The sequence below is a fragment of the Carassius carassius genome, chromosome 24 (genome assembly GCF_963082965.1).
Source record: "Carassius carassius chromosome 24, fCarCar2.1, whole genome shotgun sequence".
Classification (NCBI taxonomy): domain Eukaryota; kingdom Metazoa; phylum Chordata; class Actinopteri; order Cypriniformes; family Cyprinidae; genus Carassius; species Carassius carassius.
In genome coordinates, this window is record NC_081778.1 from 23,999,371 (window position 1) to 24,020,502 (window position 21,132).

Genomic DNA, 21,132 nt, shown 5'->3' on the forward strand with positions numbered 1-21,132 from the left:
TACATGAGCAACTGATGAAGCGAGCACACAAATCAATAAATTTGTCTTTTTAAGCTTACGAAAAAAAGTTTATAGCTTAAGGGTTAGTCAGGATGATATTGCAACAAAACAGTTTAGAATTGTACTCATCACATCATCCAAACAAATCTACTGAATTTATATTGAGATGAGAGATCAAATTTGTCTGGGCAAGTTTTGCATGTCATTCCATAGGTTTACCACAAGAGGGCAGGACTGCACCTAAAATGTATACCTAAAATTGCTCTGACTTACATACTGACTTACATTAAAATCTAACATACTTCAAACACACAAGAAACGCAAAGATTTTCCATATCAAAGTTTATTGCTGACATGCATGTAGAGATTTGATGAAGTACAAAAATATGTCTTTTATACAAATTTGTTTTTCATCTCTGTACAATTACCCAGTTTTTTTTTCTTTGACACCATTCTAACCGAGCAGCTTACAACATCAAATGTTCAGGCTTTTGACCGGTTTAATCATGTTTTGTTTAACACCAGATTTAGATTTTCCAGTTTTAGCAAAAGATGCAAAAAAGTAACAATTCTAAAGAGAAATCTCCCAATTTATGAAACATCTGCACAAAGTGGCCTAAAAAGAAAATAAAATCTAAGCCAAACTTAACTTTCAGTATCTTCCCTTGCAGTGTCTGTGTTTTTTTGGGTGTATTCATAATTTGCACAATACCCACATCCACTCCAATTTCTGCTGCATCTTGTGACATGTCTTGCTAATTAGAATCATGCACTAATTTAATTGCTTTGAAATTGTATACAGAGTTCAAAAAAACGTACACTTTTCATGCTGCAGACAGAATTTGGATATCACGAAATGGTCTATGCGAGGGGGTTGCAGTAACTAACGTAGGGGGCATATTAAACAAAAATTTACTAATTTCTTTTATCTAGGTTTTAGGTACAGACTACACAACCACATCAACCGCAGCCATATTGCAACTACAAATTTGCTATGATATAATGGCTTTCGTAAGAACTCTACGTGGACCTAGCATATAGCCTTGAGGCACTCCTTTTTTAATATAAGGACTTTGATTTGCTCACAAAAAGTCCCTCTCCATCAAGTCACGCCTATTATCCACTACGATACTGCTTTACAACCAAATATATTCACATTGAGTTGGGAAAAACTAATGCTTTCAATCGTGGCTTGTGTAGAAACATTGGTGCAATTTTTCAAAGTAATAATACCCTGCACTGGGGTTTGCACTATTGACGCCTATTCGCCATTACAATGTCTTTCACACTGGCCAGAGTGCGGTCTCATCCTTATCTAGCAAGATAAACTCTACATCGATTCTACATGTCATGCTAATGCGCACGATAATTTAGTTGACTTAAAATAGAGCTATGCAAAGTCAGTCACCTAATTAGTGTAGCTTAATATACCGACAGGATTGTTGCAATAATTATTCAAGAATAAAAAAAAAGGAAAAGATAGACAATAAAACAAAACCTTCACTGAAGATAGAAGAAAAAACGTGAGAGATCACAGCAATGCTTTTGAGTGATACATGATCTCTACATTTACCATGGCAGATGAATTAAAAACAGCAAATAAATTAAAATGAAAACCGAAAGGTACAGATATACTACCAGGCTGTACGTCTTCAAAAGATGAAATTAAAGTGGAGATTAAAAGGACAAGCCAAGCAGCTAGTCATAAGCTCAGAGATCTACAGTACTGAATGACATTTTCACCTAATGACACGAGTGGAGCCAAACATAAAGGCATTGCAAACTAAGCCACAGGTCCATGTAAGCCAACTGCCTATTATACTAAGATATATTCTAGCATCAAAAGTACATATTCACTGCTCACGGTTGAGTTGAAAATCTGTTGATAATCTAAGGCAAAATATCCCACAGTTATGCTTTATAGACATGGGGTAGCTTAAAACAGGTCTGAAAAAAGCCAAATGACATTAAGAATACATCTCCTTGCAATATTCTCACACAATAAACAGATTGAGAGGAGTGAGTTTCATGGCATTTCCTTTTTGATGATCATGAAGCATTCAATAATCATAGATGGAAATGAGTGGTAGGTAAGAGAATAAAAAGAAAAACTAAAAGAAACAATCCCCTATGCAACTGGTTTCTTTGTATCACTGTGGCCAAAAACGTTCCCTAGCGGCCAATCTTCGATCCCTGAGCTGCAGCTGAAATCTGTGTGGGGAACAAAAGCACCGGAGATACGGAACATGGCAGAAGATGCACTTTGATGACTTGGCATGCTATCAGAGGGTGAGTGCTCTTGACGGAGGGACACAAAAGGAAAGGAGGGCTTAAGGGCTGTGCTTACAGGGCTTATCTTGGCTTAGACTTCCGCATGACTGCCGGATCAGCTGCCCCACTTCCTGACAGTTTCATCCCATCACCAGTTGTCCCGTATCTCATCTTTTTCTAAGCAGAGCCCTGTGATGAGTTCCTGCATGACACACACCAAAATCAACAAAAGTACCACCTAGCTCAGCTCTCAGGAGTCCACTGTAGTGGCATATCACATGGTTAAATGTGCATTTCCATTTGGTCGAATACACAGGAAATGGTGATCTTGCACTTTCTGCTGCCTACTGATTGGCCGATAGCAAGAGAGGGAAAAAAAAATGTACCATATCCACTGGTTTGGATGCCAAGTTATGCTTTTGGTTGTATGCATCCAGACATAGATGCTAGCTGCCAACAGAAACCCATTCAAATAGAGGAAGGAGAAACATGCGCTATGTTTTCAGTAATATGAGGTTTTTAGCTTTCTAACTTGTGATACTTAACATCTTCAATGGAAAAAGACAATAATCTTACTTAAAATGCTACCATTTTAGTAGGAGAGGAGGGGGAAGCTTATTTAGATTGTGAGAAAAAAATAAAAATCACTGGTTTTGAAACAGAACCACAATGCTAATGCTCTTGAGCCTGTGCTTGTCTCCCCTCAATATAATTAGTCCTGCTTTCATAAGAATGGACAGCATTGTTAGAAACTGACTAAGAAAGGAGGAAACAGAGAGACTGAAAAAATGGTAAGAGGTAGATTTGCAGTCATAGATACAGATGGGAGCGGAACAGACGAACTGGTTGAGGGGACCAGAACAAAAGGGTTGATCATGTGATCCGAGGCGTTACTGTAAAAAGTGCTGGGGGAGATGTGGATGGGAAAAGGGTGGTTGTCTGTGATCTGCTACATGATTCTGTTGGGGTATTGCTGAAAATGTGTGTGTCTGTGCGTGTGTGAGAGAGAGAGAGAGAGAGAGAGAGAAAAAAGAGAAAGAGGGAGAGACAGAGTGTGTGTGTGTGTCAGATTTGGGCAAGGATTGGCATGGTGGAGATGATGTTGGCGTCTCATTGTGTGCCGGCCTTAGGTAGAGTTTGTGTCCTAGGCCAGTGAATGGAGCAACAGAGTGCTGATCTGTTCCTTGGCCTGTGTTTGTGACTGCAAGACTCAGGCTGGATGCTCACACACACACACTTTCACACGCAAATGTACATAAAAGTGTGCGCCCAGTTCCAATGGCTCACTCCACTCCAATGGACCCCCGTCTGTGGGCAGAATGGCGGTGCTACTTCCGGAGGAAGCGCTGGGCCAGTATTGCGGCATCAAGAGGGCTGATTGGCTGAGCATCATGGCCGAGGCGCCTTACTGGAGGCACGTTACCGAAATGCCTCTTGCTGAGGAAGTTCTTGGTCTCGTGGATAGTGTTCTTCTCTTCCGCCAACAAGAGCTGTTGCCTCATGTAGTTCTCAAATTCGTATTGAGACGACTCCTCTGTCACTTTCGCCTGGGGGGACAGATAGAGACCGTTCCATTGCCAGAAAGTACCTCATGTTAATGCAGTTTGAAGAGGAAGTTTCTATTGTAGTCCATGACGACATATTTTGGCCCATATTTATAAGATACAAGTAACATGAACAAGTTAATAAGCCAGTTCATACATAATTGGCCACAATGATTTTAATGCAACATTTTACACAACAGTAATTAAGCAGTGGCTTTAAAACATAAAAAATAAAAAGGTTTGAATGTATATATAAACACATACCAAGTAAAACTGAAACGACTAGTTTAAAGAATGAAAAATCATAAAAAAAAGGCCTTTCATATTATTGTAACACCTAGAAATGGTCCTGACCTCCTGAAGATGTTCGGGGTGGTTAAGCTGATCATCTATGTCCGGCACCACTTGTAGAGGGCCACTCAGCGAGGACACAGATTGCCTGTTTCAAAAAAATGTAATGTATTAAAAAAAATAATAAATAAATAAATCAGTCAATGACAAATGGGAATTTTCAGATCTACAGACACCTTTTGCAAAATTGCAAAAATGTGGCGAGACAACATCACTGACCGAAAATGACATCACCCTACCACATGAATTCCTAAGATGTTCTGTAAACTCTGACAAGAAGTCTCGGCTAAAAATGGAACTATAAAGCTGATCTCAGTTCAGATGAGAGATGAGACGCACCAGGATGCGATGATGGCGCTCAGAGACTCGAGCACCTCAGTGGCAGTAAGTCTCTGCTGGGGGTCAAGCATCAGAAGCTTCCTGATCAAACACACTGTACTTTCTGATACCCGCCCATCCCTGCACAAATAAAACAGGCGCAAAGACACATAAGCATTTCCATCTGCAAAAATATTTTTTTTTAGTCTTCAGTTAAAGGAACAGCTCCCCAAACAAAATAAAAAAGATAAAATTGAAGCACAGAGAGATAATAGAGAGACTCACTCAGGGATGGAGTACTCTGCTGCCTTGATCTTGCGGAAGAGCTCTTGAGGTATACTGTCGTAGAATGGGAACTGGCCATAGAGCATGGTGAACAGCACCACACCAAGCGCCCACATATCACTGGGTTTACCACGGTATGGACGACCTACATGGAAACACAAAGTGCAATTTTAACAAGCAGCTCTATAACAGTTTGCTTATTCAAGCAGACTGGAAATTTCTCTTGGGTGAGTAACAAAACCTACACAAGAATGTACATATGAATCCCGATTGATTTACATTTAAGTGTCTGTGCAATTAAAACAGGACGCGTTCTTCTGGTAGTTAGCTATAAACAAGTAAACAGTTGCTATTGACTTTACTAAACTGTTGCTTTGGCAAGACCTAGAGAAAACCAAAGCATGTTTCAAGAAGCACTTGCATGTAATACATCTTGGATTAACCTTAGGGGCTTCACACACAAAAGAACAACAAATGTCAAAAGATGGGCTTACGCACAATTAAAAAGCATGCCAAAACTACTGCAACTTGTCTACATTTTAACAGCCATTATTTCAGCCTTCAGCATCTTTGTAAATGTCTTTTCTGTCACTTTTAATCAAATATATCTAATCTCAATCTAATGAATGTAAGTGTACATATAAAACATATGCTACCAATAGTTTCAAAATCTTTTAAAGTCCCCCAAAACCTGTTCATACTACTTTGTTTACCACCCTAAATGGGCAGAACGCAATGTGCCAGAAGAGTAAAAATGAGTCATGGGAGCTTTTAAAAGAGGGGTTAATTAGGTAGTTTCTGCTTGGTAAACAGCGTGATTTGTATGGTATATTTTTCTGTAAGGTACACATTTTCTCTGCTTCTACTTTGACCCTACGCATGAAAAAGTGAAAAATAGTGTGAGTGATGGAAAAATAGTGAGAGGGAGAGAGAAAGGGAGAGAGAGAGAGAGAGGGAGAGAGAGCAGGAAGTGTAGTTCCTCTCTGCATGACTCATTGTGATGACTCACTGAAGCAGCTCTCCCTTTGTTCTGCTGTCATATTCGGCTGATTTACTCCTGGTTTCTTTCTGTCATTTTACTGTGAATGGAGACCGCAAACAAGAGCTCGTCTGCACCTCTATTTAACATTCATGCTCGGAATGCACCATCTTACCAGAGCCTCCATCCATAGAAGTCTTGGAAAACCCCCGAAAACACATGAAAGACAGTTCTGGAAAGGTGGTGGTGTTTGATATTTTAGCTAGTCAACTAAACAAACATGATTTAAAAGCAGGGATCTTCAACTTTGTATCATACAAACAGCACTCTGCACACAATGTTATTGAATGAATTATACACAAATCAACGTCACATTGTTTCGTTTACATTTTTCACTGAGCTGATGGTGTCTTTGAATTAAGCAAAATACTAAGCGTTTCAGACAGACACCGTTTTTTTTAACCATATAAATGTATTTACATACTTTATACCTCATCCTAATCCCTTTGCAATGCAAAAAAATCTAAGGAGAGGCATAAAGTTACATTATATTTTAATTATACTTGTAACGAGGTAATGACCTGAGAAATCAAAATTCCCCTAATCTTTTGACTGATAAGAAGTCATTGTATTATAAAAACATGCTGTAAGTTTTAAAACCATTGCGTTCCGGGAAACAGAAAATAATCCATTACTTTTAAATCATGATATTGGTTTATGTAAAAAATCTTGATATCATAAGTAGACATCAGAGAACAGTACAAAATAAAAATGACCCCTTAAATTACAATGTGAGAAGGACAATGGAAATATTTAATATTAAATAATACATCTTTTAGGATTATAAATGTGTTAAAATAAATATTAATTTAATATAATTTTATCATATGATATTAAGGAATATTATAGGTTAAAATTCAAGCTAATCTTTATGGACAGCAACTGTAGCATGCTGATTTTTTTTAATCTCCAAAAAATAAATACAGACTAGCCACTTTTAAGTTTGTGAAACCAAAAAAGGTCAAAATACTTTTAGCGTGTTGACTATTCAGTAACTGGACCATGCTACATAAACGTTTGACACAAGATAAGCAGCTAGTCCCTTGTAATGAAATTACATCACTTGAGTTGAACTTCAATTCCGCACAGAAAGAGAGAGATTGTTTGGAAAGATACACCTCGTGAAACAACCGCTGTTTATTTGATCCGTCTCACTGCTGAGATCTGCTCGAGGCCATGACAACGAGCTTAAGGGAAGAGTTTCGCACGTTGATGAGCTAACAGGTCAAGTCTTGCGGCACACAACACAAGTAATGACTTTAATAAACCTGTCTATTGCTCATCCATGCTGAAAGTTTGTGACTGCTGTCCTGATTAGGTCTGTGTAGGTGGTTGTGTTTATGAGCTTTGATTACAGTGGTGACATGGAGGGTGAGTCATGTGAATCACACACACAATCCTCACCACTCAGGACATCTGGGCTGATGTAGGCTGGACTGCCTCGCTGGTCCTTTAACAGATCTTCCTCACTCACCAAATGCTTGCCAAGGCAAAAGTTTGTGATGGTGATCCGATGGGTCCTGCAGCACACAAAACACCAATGATGTCAAACAACAACGTAAAGGACATTATAACCTAGCTTGTCCTTAAGAAAAGGCATAAATTCTCTCGGAATTAAAATAAAAATACAGAGCTGATGGTTATAGGGGAAGGAGTCAGGTAACATCAGACGACATCAAAAATATTTTTCCTTTAAATCTGTTATGACTTTGATATTCAATTCATTCCTACTGGTTGGATTAGTGAAATACAAGAGATATATACCTGTGTGTATACATAAAAAAAAAAAAACTTTACACTATACATGCATTTCAAAACGAAACTAACTGTTGTTAGGCAAGTCGTGTTTGTATCTGCACAAACATGCCTCTGATATTTTTGTCTATGTCATTAAATCTTATCTGTGGCAGGGAGCCATTCTGCCTTTCAGAAAGCAGAACCTAACATGACAGAACACACCGTGACTCCACTTGACAAACAAGTGAGTCACCTGTGGCTTCTCACAAGCTTGTAGATGACTAATCTTTGCACCTCAGAAAGGAAAGAACGACCCTTTTTTTTTTAAGTGACAGGCAATGAAAACAAGCACTCTAACACACATAGAAACACTTTCACATAAAAAAATGCATTCACATTTACAGTGAGCAAAACTAACACGTCAGCTGATAGAGCTGAACTTGGGGACCTTTAAATGTGAGATTTCACACAGTCACAGCTGAAAAAAAAACAAAAAAAACACCACTACAGCTACATCCTCTTTTCCCATGCTTCCCCAGTTACACTCTCACTTTCACACCCTGTCACACTTATGCTTAATAGTTACAAACAGGCCCTTTCCTGAAGCTTGATTTTTCCCAGCAGAGTTTCTTACTGCTGATTACCATCTTCATTTAAAAAGGAGGGTCATGATTAAATTAGATTAGAAGAAAAAAAAATTATTAGTCACAATGGACTATGTGGAAATAACGTTTAGTCTTTCCATCTTACATTGCATCTTTACCAGTTACGAATGTTTGTAGTTTTCAATTTCAGTTTACTTTTAATGTTGCATTAATAGCCAATTTATCAAACACAACAAATCAAATGCAACAATATTTTCATGCATGAACTGGATCTGCTAAGCTCCAGATACATCACACTAGAGGACAAATCGTTGATGATTCGGTAAAGTTTACGTAATCAATTCAAAAGTTTTGTTTAATAATGGTTACATGAAGCAAACTAATCCAATTTCATTGGTTTTCTCTTGTATGGCATAACTGCACCTTTTTTGCACTGTAGTTTCATGTGGCGTCAACCACTTCAAATGTTACTGCTCCTATTGTCTAAGCATTTGCGCCCATCTCAAGCTAGTGTTCATCATTCTAATAGTTTTAGCCTTAATATAAGCTTTTGTCTGGCTTCATCATGACCATGTGCCTTGGTTCCCAAGCGAAAAGAGTCAGTAAGCATTTCTCCTCAGGACATTCTCATTGCTCACTCTCCTCTTCCCGCACATGTGAAGAGACCAGAAGCCTCCCAGTCTCTCACTCCTGCTAAAATTAGCCTGTTTATGGGAAAAATAGTTTCAACACATGAGGAAGTCTTGATGCTGAAATGAGGGATTTTGGTGCAATTGTTTGGTATTGGAGTTCCTTTGCTTGGGCAAGCAGTGTTGCAAGAGGAACAAAGCTAATGGTGAAAGCAAATGTACAGATCAGGCAATTTGTTCACTTTTATAGAGTCTTGATGGTGACAGCCATATGGTGCTCCCTGAAGAGCGGAGTGTGTAAGCTGTGAAGGAGGGAAAACTAGTATGAAGTAATGGGAACACATGCTTGTGAAATATGAGCGAAGCTTCTGCACTACAGGTAGTTACTGACAAAATGTTGAGGATAAACAATGCTTGCACAGGTCGATTAGAACTACCAGATTCGACAGTCAGTTTTGAAAGCCTGAGTGTCTTGTCAACAAAACACACACACACACACACACACACACACACATAATGACTAATACCAAGTACTTTCCATTCTACACAAAGCCAACACTCTGCCGGCTGGGCAGGGTCACACAAACAGTAGAATCAGATGGGTATTTGCAGAATTAAAGAGCAAGAGCTCTGCCAGCATTACACGAGTGTGACTCAGCTCTGAGCTATGGGTCCTTTGGCAGAGGGCTGTATTATCTCCAGCTGGGACATGGTGTTCTGCTTTCTTGCTGAACTAAAGCAGACAGACCAGACTGCTCGGTTTCATCACCACAGGGTCCAGTGACAAATGAGGGTATGTGTGGATGTTTTCTTTTTTCGTTCAGCAATGATATACCGGTCCATGCCTATCCTGTTAATTGACTCCCGTGGAACAGGCATAAAATGCTCGACTCAATGACACAAAAATCCACGCACAAATGCACTGAAACAATGTGTTACTCAATTTTCAGATTTCCCAACATCTTTCTGAGATGTTACGTCGCTTCTTGGTAGTTTACCAAGCTATTTTATTTTTAGCCTAGCTAAATTTGTATCATTTTATTTTTGCTTTCCTGTCACTTTTTAAATTAACAGGACTAGAAGAGAAAGGAAGCGGGATGGGAAATTCTCCTCAAGCAAGACTGCACTGCCACAGCTCTGACATTTACCTTTTAACATTCTAAGTGCAAAACCCAGCTTTAGTAATTTTATGGAGATATACATCTATAAATAAACTCTAAATTCTGCCCACCAAGTTGCCAGGTGAATTTCTGAGCAAAAAACACAGAAATAACCACAATGACACATGCTCTTCCTTGAATGCCTACTTGTAAAAACCATCCAAAAAAGGATTTTCTTTTTAATGTTTTTTTAATCAATTTGCTTATGCTCATTTGCTCAAAAATACTTAAAGGGCTTAATGGCAAAAAAAAGGTACATAATGCATACCTTCAATTCAATAAGCCAGGACGCAAGAAGTACAGTTACCCGTAAAGAGATGAGAAAAGGTAGTGAAGACGAAAAAAACAGGCTCCACTCCTCCTCTTACTACACACGCCACTGAGCTTATCTGGTGTGACAGGTTTCATAATTAGACAAGCTGTGCACTTATGTGACCGAACTACAATATGTGAGAACTCAGCAGTGAGCAGCACATGCTGGCAAATGTGACAGGCAGAACTGAGGATTTTCAATTAGTCAGTGAGTCTCTCATTCCTGGGGACATTTGAAATGACAAAGACAACAGAACTTTGGAAAGCATACCAGTTCCACAAGCAGCAGAAAACACACGTGGCGCATATGGTGTTTGGAGAAGGGTCTTTATGGATGAGGGATTGGGAATTCCACTAGGCCTATCCAATTCACAATGCTTGCCGACCTCAGATGCCTTCAAGCCAGCATGTGCGGTTTCATCACCCACCCGCCCCCATTCCCTGGCTCCATCATTCTATACTTTTTTTCCAGGGAATGAAACGGGGGCACGTTCCATGCCTACTCTTTTTAACCGGGATAGCTTCCCACTGCTACCTACCCCTCCCTTTTCATCCTGTGGGGATGAATCCCACTCTCACTAAGTGCTCAAAAGGAGAGAGGTCAATAGAGCCAGACAGTGCTTCATGAAACCCCAACAGAGGGCTGAGCACACAGAAAACTCCACCAGCACAGCAGGTAAAAGAAAAATGGAGGAAGAAGTCTTACCTTTTATTAAGCACCATGTTTCCAAGCTTCAAGTCTCTATGCACGATGTTCTTCTAAAAAGGCAAAAACAGTGAACAGTTACTATATTTACCTAAAGATATGGGCTACACTTTCGACAGTATGAATCACACAGTAAACATAAAATATCATGTGCAACCATGTTACTTCTGGAATATGACAAAGTTCCAAATAAAGCTAAATATTAAATTAGAAAAAGAATTGCATGACTTCATATTATCAAGGGGAAAACAGCAGGTAGTTGCAAGTGAAGGAGTTTGGTAGCAATGAGCCAAAAATGAGAAAAATAAATAAATAAATATTGTAAAAATGACATTTATTCAAGTGCTTTTGTTAGCTAAAACTACTAGAAATATTTTTGGTGACTGAAAATTACATCAAAATGTTGCCATGGCAACTAACTGAAATAAACATTTAAGTTGTAGTACTACTAAAATTAGTAAAACTAAACCTGAAATAAAAGTGAATTTAAATCTATATGAAAAAAATTACAAAAACATAAAACTACTAAAACTTAAAATAATTGAAAATAATAATAGTATATAAATACTACTAAAATAACATCAATTTATATATATTAAAAGGTACAATTTGTAAGATATTTGCAGTAAAATCTCCAAAAGCCACTAGGCTAGTGTTATATATTTTGTCCAGCTGATTACTAACAATATTTCTAATGTTTTCAACTACTTGTAAATCTTGAGAAAATTCCCATTCTAAACAGTGACACGGGGCAGTGCCGTGGACAAATGCGGAAGTAGTATCTAGCGTCCAGCAAACCACTAGCTTGCTTCAAGCAGTTCCTTATTTACTTCTTGCACGTTTTATGGTGGATTGTGTTACTTATTTAGGCCATCCTTAAAAATATTTTGGTTTGCAGTAAAAGTAATTTTTTTTTTAAAAAGGTCGGTAGGTAGGTCTATATATTTTTTTCAAGTTTCAATGTAAAAAGAAAAAGTAACATTTTGGTGATGGTGATTACGTAGGTATTATTTAAACAAATTAGCATATCGTGACGTCACTGACTGGGTCTTCAACCCGTGCCTTCGGGCGTATCATTGCAAACCTCATTTTCATGCAGGCTATATAGACCACAAACAAATTGAAATCTTTGTCAAAAATATGTTTATTGCATGAATTTCAGGTGAGAAGAAAAAAAAATGAGGTACTGTTATATTGTTTTAATTGCATCCACCGCTACGTATCAATGCAACCTACAAATGAGAGACTGTTTACTTTGCTTTCTTGGGTTGTCACTTTTAAAAAAAAATTCTGTTTGATTTGAGAGACAAGTGTTCATTGAATCGATTGTAAAATCAATTTAGCATGTCTAGATGCATTTTATACAGCAAATAAAACCAAATATAGGTAAATCCACGGACAACAGGCAGGATGAATGTAAAGATTCAATATATTGGTAAACACCAATATTTCTGATGATTTATTGGCGTGAAGTTACGTGCACAATGACAAACAGGAGTGCAACATCCTCAAAAAACAAGGCTTCAACATGGCTGTGTTTACGATTAGAAATGTCAACAACAACAAAAAAGAAAAAAAATCGAATACGTAGGCGATTCTAGCCCGAATCTGTATGCATGACTGTCTGAATCCCTGCAGAATTCACATTTCTGTTGTAAAAAGAAAAACACTGTGCAGAAGTATTATTTGCTGTTATGCGTGTGTCTGAAGCTGCAGTAGCTGTGTGACGTGTGTTCCAAAAAACAACAACTGGACGCACTCCGATAAGGCCGTTAAAATCAATTTCCTATTTTCGTTTCTAAACTTGCGTTGGTTGGTCCAATCGATTTTCGAAGTTTTAGACTAGACGGGAGATGGGATGGGAAAAGATCTGGGCACAGTTTTTCCAGAACTTCGTGCCAAGTTAAAGCGGTGTCGAGCTGTTTTAATTAAATTTTTTGATGTATTATGGTGCCCGAACCCGTATGATTTTGAACAGTGACCGCAAACATTTTGTTTACTGCAGCCGCAGCCATCATTACCAAGCGCGAACCATTGACTCTGACAGTGAATGAGATTATGAGATGAAGCGAATGCACAGGCCATAGTGTGACATCCATGTAAACATAGGTTACGTCATGGGTTTTTTTTTAAAGAAAGAACGTAGCCTTCTTTTGTATGTAGGCCTAGGCAATTTATATATTTACAATACTTACTAAAATATAATTCATGTTATTTTATTGCTTTTGTATTAGTTGTTTGAGGAGTAAAAAAAAAAAGTCGGTCGGACTAAAGGCAAAAACAAAAATTTAGTCGGTCAGGTAACGGCAAACAAGATTATTTTTAAGAGTGGCCTTATGGAACATAATTACTGTTTACCGTCTGCCGCTGGTTCCGTCAACAAAGACCGCTCCCGTAAACGTAAAGGCCAACCAAATGACACAAGAAGAGTTTGGGACAAGAGGAGAGCAAGAGCGAGGATCAATATCGGTGTTGGAATTTCTAGATGGAGAGAGCTTCACGACAAACTTCAATTAGAAAGAGATGGCGATCTTGCTTGTGTTTTACTCGACAGGTGAGTTGTTTTGATCCGTATCTTTACAGAAAACGTATGCTATTATAACGATCAACAAGATTAGTATTATGGGGCATAAACGCCAAACGCGGGGCATCGTCTCTCTAGACCCGCGCGAGGACGCATCTGATCCATAGTCTGATTGCGTCTTTGCATTGACTTTGTATGTAATCTACACGCGCAAATCGTTGAACTCGCGTTTGCTATGTACGCCCAATTATTGTGTCTGAATGTACATGAATGTATATATTTGTTTAACAAGTGGTAATCATTTTCATATCGTCTGATTGATGGCCGTCAGCGGTTGGGTAGAAGACAACAAATCCCATCATTCCACGCTCTTTCTTAGCGTCATCAAAACACGCGATTGTTATTATTTTGGTACAACGCCCTTTAGTGGCAGGTCCTACAACCTGTACCTTTAACTGATATTTTGTCAATTCCTGCATTCCTTGAAATACAAACTCCTGACCTTGTTATTTCTAGTGTCATTAAGAAAGTTGTCAAGAAAAAATAGACAATTTTGATTTCATAGGAGCAAAACTCATTTTACTTTTTACTACAAAACTCATACTTTAAAAGCAGTTCGCAGCAAAACTCATTTTACTTTTTACTACAAAACTCATACTTTAAAAGCAGTTCGCAGCTCACCTTATGCAATGCCTCCACCACTCTCACCACATCATAGAAAATAACAATGGCCTCGCGTTCACTCAGTCGCTTCTCTTTGATGACGTAATGCTGCAGGTTGATGAGGTCGGCAGTTTTGTCGCTGAAGTCGTGGGCACAGAGGCAGTCAAGCGCCAGACAGATTCGTCTCTTCATCTTTCGCACTTTGTTGGCCTCCATGTCCTCGACAATCTCACAGGAGCGGTCCTGAGATGGAGATGTGGAAGAGATAATGCCTTAGAAAAGATTTTTGCAGAGAATAATGGGACAGCATAAAAGACTTTACCTCAGACAGCCCAGGGGTGCATTTAACAATGTGCAACAAAGCAAACAGAACGATTAGCCTAAGCTTTTGAATGGAGCTAAAGAAGAAAATACAGGGTTTAAAGAACAAGATGACGGTAATGGACTGGTAGTACAGGAAAGCACAGCAGCGGTCTTCCTGTATGCCTCGCCATGTGCAACAGCTTGAATGATGAAAGCCCTCCTTCAGTCACCTGAGACTGGGGTCAAAAGAGGGCCATGAATCGATCGGCAGTGTGGTTTGTGTTTGCAATGACTGTGCCTTTGAACACAAGAGGCGATCCATAATTAACTGGCCCACTCTAGAGAGAAGCTATAATAAGCCAATCAATACTGCAAGCTTCAATGAATGGCCCTGACAGCACAGTACAGCTTGTTCTGGAGCCGATTTCCACCAGGAAAGAAAGGAGAGGTCTAGATATAGATTAAAAACTTTAAGAGTAAAAAAGAAAGCGTCTTGCTCAAAGAGAAAGTAAGTGGTGAGTCACTGTGAGCCCTTTGTGATGAAAAGGAAAACAACTGAAGGAACAATGATAGAACAAATTAAGTTGTGGGAATGAGAATGTACAGTACGGGAGGGAATATTTAGGCATCTCACAAATCGATTCAATTTTGATTTAATGAGGCATAGCCAGACTCCAAAACAAGTCTATTGTGCATTTCAATTTTGACAGACAAATCTTTGACGAGTTAAGGTGGATTGTGGACAGATGTGTACTCTGATCTGCTAATCAAAAGAAAAATAACTGGTATAATAACCTAGAAGATTTAAAAAAAAAAAAATGAAATGCTTTCAGACTATAGGAATTGTCCTGTGGACAATTTTGTTTTTTTTTTAAACAAAATGTATGAAAAAATGTTTTTTTTTTCATAATTATTAATAATTAATAAATATTATGAATTTGTGTGGCTCAAACCAGAAGCATTTGAGAAAGAATCATGACGCATCAATGATGTTTAAGATGCCAAACAATTCCAATTAAAGCATTGTGACTGACATTAAGAAACTGTAATGACACATTGTACACATAAGCTACTCATAATTGGTCTTACCTGGAAGAGGCCGTGATGGTGAACCACTCCTTCTTGGTTTGAGAGCAGTGACAATAAAGAATACTCTGTATGCAGGAGCATTTTCCCTTGCCTTTCTTCCTGTGTCTCCCCTGCTGTGTCCCCACGTTCTTCCAGGGTGAGAATCTACAACAAAGGTCGAAGGTAAGAAGACACCACACCACTAGATTCTGGGAGTCTCTTATCTTCATTGTGATGACATACTAAGCTATCAATGATCTTGAGGCAATACAGAGGGTCCATTAAAGACTTTATCTACAGAGGGGACAAAGATAAGTCTCTCACATATCCTTCAACACATCTGGACAACCATCCGAGGGACACTAGACATGGAAGAGTGGGGTTAAAAGGTTAGACTCCAGGTTGACAAGCACCTTTCTTTCAAGCCCCACCACTAACAGGCTGGTGCATAAACAAAGATGTCTGATGGTCATCTCTGAACCATAGTTGGTCATGAATTGGACAGTATTGTGAAGATTTGTTGAGGCAGGTCAAAGGTTCATGCAAACAGTGAGCGAGACACAGGGGCTTTTGTGTTCAGAAGCAGTCTCACTTCCCTGGTCAGGACATTATTCACATGGGAGGGGTTTTGAAAACCGTTTTTTTTCTGTATCACCTCACATCTGGTTTTAAATGCCACTTTGGCTAATCAAATACCCCCAAAATTTTTAAAAGGGGACAAAAAAAACTTTTTCCAATTAATGAAGATCTTTAAAAAGTTTCACTGAACAAACACATCAACTTGTCATTAAAAATTTTAGAACATTTATAATAAAATGCATAAAAAAATGCAGTTCTTTGGAATTTTCTATTCATCGAAAGAATCCTGAAAATTTCCACAAAAATATTAAGCAAAATAACGGCATAAACTACATTTGAAAATATACTGAAACAGAAAACAGATATTGTAATAATAAAAAAACTAATCATTTTTAAACTATTAATAGTTTTTACTGTATCTTATCAAATAAATGCAGTCTCTGTGAGAATAAGATGAAAAAAAAAGAAAGAAAAAAAACTTTTTATCTTTTAATAACTGATTCAGCTCCAAAGTTTTATTACAGTATAATCTATCATACAACCCCCCCATGCAATCTGATCACATTGTGTCACAGGACATGAATTTGGTGGCAGATATAAATGGTGATCTAACTCGCCTGACCACTTGTGCTCCCCCAAGATGTTAACACCCATGTAAACAAGGTCTAAAAAAAGTACTTACTTTTAGCTGGTAGAAATCATCTGTCCCATCTTTTCTGGCTAGACACTGCACTATACTCTGCACAGGAGAGTTTCCCAGCCGTGGGCCTGTTGAGATGGGGAGGAATAAAGAAAAGATGTGTGAACAAATGCAAAAGGTGTTCTCAGTACAGAGCACAGCAATTCCCTTTGAGGCCAATCATAAACACTGTTATCACAGCACCCTGCACTACCACGTCACATTGCTATTTCCAACTGCGACGGATGCATTTCAAAAGGCAAGATGGCAGTGTGATAGAGGCATACAGGGAAAGACCTGCAGATTCAGAAGTGAAGCTGTCAATCTAAAACATCTCTGCAATTCTTTTCAAACAGAGGCCTCAGAACGGAGTTTATACCACCTCCTCCTCCTCTCAGCTGCATTAAAACACAAAAACATAGGGCTAGTGTTGAAGGTTCACTTGCATTACCCTAGGCAGCTTACCTAAAACAAAGGGACCGACTCTTTTAGCATTGCCAGATATCCCAGGACAAAGGAGCTTGCTGGGTCTGCCGGAAGACTCTCCGGCCCCTCGGTCCGAAGCACGTCGTTTAGACATTCTGCAGATCTGAAAAGGGTTGAGGAAGTGTTAATACTCGATTGATAAAACAACCTTACTTGCAACCAGACAAATGTGACTTTTAGACTAAAAACTAAAAACGCATCCAAACAAAGAAACCCATGACACGCATTCCATTGTTGCCTTGAGGGACAATAGCCAATCCAATGAGGTCTTTCAGTTTACACCACCACCAAAGTGTTCGTTATAAAGTGAGCAAATAACAGGTGGTGGAAGGTGATCTAGCAAGAGTCAAGCCCTCTCTTAGACACCTCACAACAGTCAGGCGCCATTAACACCTCTGCCCCTGTTTGAATGAAAACCCATCAGGTGCCATTTGCATGAGAAAAGATCAGCAGCAGATGTGATTTGATGATGTGACTTCCATGATCGCGTCCCATTCACAAACAGCGCCACCATCCACAACTCACTCAAGAAAGGCAACTGTTCAGCACCAATTGATCTCAAATTGACTAAAATAACCAATGAATCTTGAACTGCAATTTAATCTGCTGTTGCAATTCGTGTTTTCCCCTTTACTATTTGTAATCCTTCCGTTCCTTAATCTGCATGGGTTTATCTGCAAATCTCTATGGCGTAATCTGCATATTACAAGATTGCAATACTGACTGGCCTGCAACAAGAACTGCTTTGAGAGGAAACACATTCAGATATCACACGAAGTGCATTAATTATGGTCAAACATTCAGGATAAAGGGCTTATTTCAGAGAACGCCAGCTTGTTGTGTTTGGTTCTTCTAGAATCTGATTATCGTTTCTGTGGTTCTACAGAAAGACATTTGCTGCTACGGATGGATACAGCATGATTCACACAAGCCCTGGAGTTTGCACTGGTGACAATTTGTCAGAAATATGAAATGCTGCTGTTTGACACCAATGGCAGTGTGACAAAAGCAGCCTCCAGACGTCATATCACAACGCAAGCGGGGGGTGAGAGAGTGCATTTAGTGTCGCGGACAGTTCTGCACCCCTTGGGCTCTTCAAAATCAATCTCAACTCTGTTTAAATTAAGGGACAATACAGAGACTGGGCATGAAATCCCATTCATACAATGACAATCAATGTGCTCTAATAGCAAATACATGCAAATTAGGACTCAAATGGCATCCGAATTTTGAATTACAGACAGTTGTGATTCACTTTTAAGCTATAAGCTTGGTCGCATAGTAATTTTGAATGAAACAGACATTGAAATGTAATTCTGCAACAGATCACAGCTTGACTCGAGGACGTAGGAGGGGGTACAGTTGGCAGTTATCGCAGATCATTTCACACGTTTAGTTTTTTTTTTTGTCTTTCTGGACCAAGACTGTTGACAATGTGACAGACGGGGGTGAGAGACATGATTGCTTTCTCATCAACCCTTTTGACATGCATTATTGGAGATCTGACATCTTTAAAGCACCATGCCTTGTTGCAAAGACCATGTCTCTGCATTGGCTCAATCAAGAATGTGAACGTGACCTGCAACCTCAAAAAACAAAAAAAAAAACAAAAGAAAACTCCATGGTCGGTTTTAAACCATCTGTAATAATTTATGTCATGCCAGACCTGAATGCAGTTTAAATTCTCTTAATTACATGCACATATGCATACAATCTTGAATCAAACAAGAGGTTTTTCTGTGGAACAGAAAAGGAGATGCTAGACGGTACAAGTAAACATTCACTTCCTCTGTAATTGAGAGTTGAGAGAGAGAGCGAGAGCGAGAAAAAAACGTTGCTAATACGTAATACGTCTCTAATATTAACAATCTTGTGTGTTCAATTGAACTAATGAAAATTAAATAGGTTTTTAAAACATAATTAACTGATGACCAAACCTTCATTTTTTTTGGTGAACCATCACTTTAACAATAACAACATGATGATGATGAAATAGTGTTATACGAAGGATTACTCATACTGCTTTGCATTCATCAGACTGAATTGATGCACTGTGACCGTGGTCCTCCTATGGCATTATACAAACATCAAAGTCATCAGAGAAGCGAAATATCATCCCTGCATGATTTAAACGCTCTGATCCCCTCAGTAGCAGAACATTTTAATATTTTATTAGATCTAACAATATACTAGCTGTCACTGCACGCAAACTTGAGAACCTGGCAACCTCCGAGCGCCGACTGGCAGCTTGATGCAACCCCTATCAGATGCGCGTTTTTGCACACGTATCGTTTGATATTTGGATGTCTAAGATTTTTGGTGTGTAAAAACAAGTGACTAATGATTCCATTTATAGTTAAAATGACAGCAGAGGGAATAGAGACAGGAACACTGCAATGTGATGATAACAGAGTACACGGCGTAACGTACATTGCCAACCAGCTAACGTTACAAGTAAGATTATAACAATGATCACTAATATATTTGACTTTAATACGCGTGTGTAAGAAACAAAGTTCGCGCTCTTATTAATACAACGAGCCTAATCGAATGGTCTAGCATTTGCAAGCGAAAACTTGCTTATTTTTCTTTGTATTCCTGCATATACAGTCTATATCGCAACATATTTAAAATACGACAATTTAATCGTTGATTTGAATTTCAAGACGAAATTCAAACCCAGAAGGCCAATGAGTTCACCGTGTCCCTTTAACGGACAGTGAAAATCTCCTCAGTCGAACGTCGGGCCATTTAACAACTTACCAAACCGCCGAGGGAATCCTCTGTCGTACACTAATTTCCACTCATTTCGGGCCGATTAAATGTTCAGCAGGGCTGCACCGACATTTACACTCCACCACGAAGCGGTTTGTTTCAAGCGAACTGGAGAAATTTCACGATTACCGACAGGGGTTTTGAGGGAAAAGCCTTCTTAGGACAACTGATCACATCTTTCCATAGCAGCACCACCTGACAACGGAAATGACGCACATGCTGTGAGTGACGGATCGGCGCGTCCAATAGAAAATTATGTTTGGTGTTCCCGCCCCTTTACGTGCGTTCTTGAGATTGGCATTCTTCGCTTAGTGTGGAATGATAAACGTACGCACTGTGTAAATGAGCAGTAGAGTAGGCTGCTTGTACTGCATAACTTTTTTTTAAGTTTTGATAAATGTGCAGTTTTGTTTAAACAAAAAAAAAAAAAGAAGAAGAAGAAGAATTAGGATGGAAATCAGTCGCCATAAACGAAAATAATAAATAAAAACTGACTCTAAGCAGTACTAATGAAACTTGATAGACACATTTATATTATTCAGTGAATAATCTTTTGATGCCAAAGTTTTTTTTTCAGCTCCGTCACAGTAATGTTTCTTTAAAATATGCATGTGTATTAATATAATATTAAAGTTCCGAGTTAACTGAGGACAGGTGGGTTTAAAGGTTATGAGCCATATTAGGCCATATGTCTTCATTTTGCTAAAATAAAGAAAATCAATAAAAATATGTAGCATTTGTGTTAAGGAATCTTCTTTGAAACGCTGGTACTTTAAGATACTGCAGTGGGATGTGTCTCAAGGATCAGTGTCAGGTGAAATAAACATGACATATGGATTACAGGTTAAAGAGTAAATAAATGGATAAAAAAATAATCGACCTCTGTTCATGAGAGTGCAGCAAACCTCTGGGGTTTGTTGCATGCACAAGATCCTTGAAATCATATCCAAATTTAGATCCCCCAACACTTAACCAGCTTCACCCACAACAGCAGGTTTCAATTCAGTGGGCTGGTCCAGAGCTGCATGTCAAACAGAGAATGTTTTAAAGGGCAGTAGCTGATTTAAGGCTGTGCTGTCTTCTTGTCTTGACTCAGCA

The 21,132-nt window shown here is 38.8% G+C and overlaps 1 protein-coding gene across 1 annotated transcript; it reads right to left on the reverse strand.

Moving 5' to 3' along the window:
- Nucleotides 1-327: 327 nt before the first annotated feature.
- Nucleotides 328-20,260, reverse strand: LOC132103244 (serine/threonine-protein kinase 40-like). The gene is made up of 11 exons (XM_059508194.1): nucleotides 20,023-20,260; nucleotides 17,239-17,362; nucleotides 16,777-16,862; nucleotides 15,537-15,680; nucleotides 14,163-14,387; nucleotides 10,958-11,010; nucleotides 7,213-7,328; nucleotides 4,770-4,914; nucleotides 4,506-4,625; nucleotides 4,170-4,254; nucleotides 328-3,818 (listed from the first exon to the last, which is right to left on the reverse strand). The coding sequence occupies exons 2-11, from the start codon at nucleotides 17,351-17,353 to the stop codon at nucleotides 3,600-3,602; spliced, it is 1,308 nt and encodes a 435-aa protein (XP_059364177.1). The 5' UTR covers nucleotides 17,354-17,362; nucleotides 20,023-20,260; the 3' UTR covers nucleotides 328-3,599.
- Between the last annotated feature and the right edge of the window lie 872 nt (nucleotides 20,261-21,132).

What these genes read in the sequence shown, in the direction of transcription:
- LOC132103244 (XM_059508194.1), bottom strand. Translation starts at nt 17,353, where the DNA reads ATGTCTAAACGACGTGCTTCGGACCGAGGGGCCGGAGAGTCTTCCGGC. An exon ending in AGTCGGTCCCTTTGTTTTAG is followed by an intron (nt 16,863 to 17,238) that starts GTAAGCTGCCTA and finishes CCATCTCAACAG; the next exon opens with GCCCACGGCTGGGAAACTCT. An exon ending in ATGATTTCTACCAGCTAAAA is followed by an intron (nt 15,681 to 16,776) that starts GTAAGTACTTTT and finishes CCTTTGTTGTAG; the next exon opens with ATTCTCACCCTGGAAGAACG.